The 2,872-nt window shown below is 39.9% G+C and overlaps 1 protein-coding gene across 1 annotated transcript in view; it reads left to right on the top strand.

The window, feature by feature from the left end:
- Positions 1-654: 654 nt before the first annotated feature.
- Positions 655-2,872, top strand: part of LOC107576059 (prokineticin receptor 1-like) — a gene marked incomplete at its 3' end in the record, with an annotated part of 10,782 nt that continues 8,564 nt past the window's right edge. Inside the window, exons 1-2 of the mRNA XM_016262327.1 lie at positions 655-748; positions 1,974-2,561. Of these exons, the coding sequence (XP_016117813.1) occupies positions 2,092-2,561 (470 nt within the window). The remainder of the gene's footprint in view (positions 749-1,973; positions 2,562-2,872) is intronic.

Below are 2,872 nucleotides of genomic sequence, written 5' to 3'. Positions count from 1 at the left end.
CCTGTATTTTGTCTGGGGCCCCCAAATCACTAAATCCGCCCCTGAGTTTAGTTATGTTAGCATGTGTGGAAATGCTTAAACCATGTGTGTTTATTTATTTATTTAAATAGAAAATAGGGTTTATCCTTCTGGCTATGATGGCTTTTTAATAAATCAGTGCCTTCACTTGTATCTCAACCTTCCTAGACACAACAATTCAAACGTCTCAATGAAAATGTATCAATAGAATTAGTCTCTAACACCAGGGAGTTGATGTGGCTCCAGAAACAGCAGCTGGCTGCTCTCTAATAGTGTAAATGACATAATGAAAGAATGGTGTGGTGGTGATATTCACAGATCAATTCTTCACTACCAGGAAGAACATCTTCATTCCCTCTGGCCACTAGACAGTCCACGGTTCCCAGCAGAGGACTAACAAAAAGGTAGTGGAGATGCTTCAAAAAACACATTTAGTTTTTTAAGGTCAGACGGCAGAGAACGAGCAACCTACTTACAAACTGAGCTTTTAACTGAAGGATTCATTTGCAGTATTGCAGAGGCTCTTGGCTTTACGCGAAAGACGCGTCACACCTGCACAGCGAACAGGTGGGAGGAATCCGCGCTCGAGGACTGGAGACGGCAGTGAGCAGACGTCCACATTTGCCACAAGAGGGAGAGAGATGCTGATGTGTGTGAAGGACTCGTGAGTTCCACAGATGAGACTGATGAAACATCACAATGACACGCGTCTCTCAGCTCCTGAAAGTCGGTAAGTTTAGTCTCAACACGGGATGAGGAAACTTCATCGTTCGGCACAGGGTCATATTTATATTCAACATCATGTTGGACAAAGTGTTAAATGTTTAGTTGTAACCGTTACAGCTCAAACTGTGTAATATTTAATTATTGATGTCTACTAGTGCTATCATGAACAGCTTGCAGCATAAACCGCTCTAATGTAATTAAGTGAAAGGGCAGCAGACAGAAATATTGATTTTAATTTCAAGAAGACTAAAATTGTAAGAACGGCTACGTACATCATACTACCTCTTCTGATTATAGCATTAAAGCATATGGTGCATCATGACAAAATAATGATCAACATTCAGCTCATGTGTTATAATGCATCATACTATTTATCATTTATATGCTATGAAGTGATAATGTATAATGACCGTGATTACAATTATATATATCATCATAAGGCAGTATGTATACCTTTTTAATGCATTGTTTATGCATGTTTCATATTAAGTTAAAGCAGAATGTTTATAGGATATTACATGTTGTTGTGGTGCCAGGACGGCAAAATGTTTAATAATGTAAAATGACAAATTTCTGCTTTGAAATAAGCATCACACTCTTTTAATCTCGCTCTAAGTCTCTTATTGCAAGACCTTAAACTGTTTAAAGAGAGAGACATTTTCAAAATGGCATGTTTTACAATCCAAAGGTTTTTGCTTTGCAAAGATGTATAATTTTATTTCTGCTTATTATTTTTTTGAAGATCTATGATTATTCACTCACCCCCATGCCGTTCCAAAACTTTGTATGATTTTCTTTCTTCGAACACAAATGATGAAACTGTGAATAATAATCTGCTCGCTTTTTTCCATACAGTTATAGTGAGGGGGGAGACGAGGCTTTCAAGAAATTAAAGGCATCATAAAAGTTCTATAAAAGCTATATTGCAAGTTTTCTGAAGCCATGCGATAGCTTAATGTGAAAAACAGAAATTATAGTTATTAAATAATGATTTAATCTAGTGCTGCTGTGGTGAGTCAGTGAGTTGATGAGTTCATTCAAATGCTTTTGTGAACAGATTTACTTTAGAATAAGACTTCTTTTCACTAACACGTTTCATTTTTGAGTGAACTGCTCTTTAAACTCAGATAGACATAATATTATTTGCCACACATTAATGTCAGTGTTTAATATGTGGCTTGTCTCCTGCTTTCTTCTCCTGGAAATGCAATCTGAAACCATTTCAAAAGACAAGAACATTCCTGGGTCATGACCACTGACTGCTAGAAAAAGACTAGTGAACTTTACGACACCAGAAACCCATCAGAAATCAACAGCGCTCAATTGGCTTCTCTTGAATTCTCTGCCATGGAGGACGCAAACATCACTCACTTGGCAGCCGTCTTCGTGAACCCTCATAGTCAGGTGCCCGTTCTGGACGTTCACGACACTTACACTGACTTCTACGACATGGACTATGGTGTTCCTTTAGAGGAGATGCCGGACACCACGCAGGGACTGGCCTACTTCGTGGCCACCATCGTCATCGGAGCCGTGCTCGTCTGCATCATTCTGGTGTGCGGCTTCGGCAACTTCCTCTTCATAGCCACTCTGGCCCGATATAAGAAACTCAGGAACCTCACCAACCTGCTAATCGCCAACCTGGCCATCTCCGACTTCATAGTGGCTGTGGTCTGCTGCCCTTTCTTGGTGGATTATTACGTGGTCAAGCAACTCTCCTGGGATCATGGCAAAGTGTTGTGTGCCTCCGTCAACTACCTCAGGACTGTCTCTCTCTATGTGTCTACCAATGCCTTACTGGCCATCGCCGTTGACAGGTTGGTGTGATTTAGATATCGTACCTCTGTCCTGCTAGACAGTTGAAAGGAAAGCCCGGGGCTGGGTTGCATATTCAGCGGGCAAAATATCGTTGGCTTTCAGATTCATGCATTATGCATTGAGCTTCCTGAACAAAGCACTTCACAACATACTGCTCAAATAGATGATTGTGAGAAAATATTTCCTACTCTTCAACAAAAGCTTTCCAGTAATTGAGTAGGATTTAATAATCTACTGTGTATTATCCTTTATTGGCAACAAATCAAGTGAACCTCTTCACTAGGAAAAATACAGCTGTACTTAAAAACAA

This window comes from Sinocyclocheilus grahami, unplaced genomic scaffold, assembly GCF_001515645.1.
Source record: "Sinocyclocheilus grahami isolate Dianchi unplaced genomic scaffold, SAMN03320097.WGS_v1.1 scaffold3161.1, whole genome shotgun sequence".
NCBI lineage: Eukaryota > Metazoa > Chordata > Actinopteri > Cypriniformes > Cyprinidae > Sinocyclocheilus > Sinocyclocheilus grahami.
Note: the sequence above shows the minus strand (reverse complement) of the source record. Positions and strands in the feature narration are given on the sequence as shown.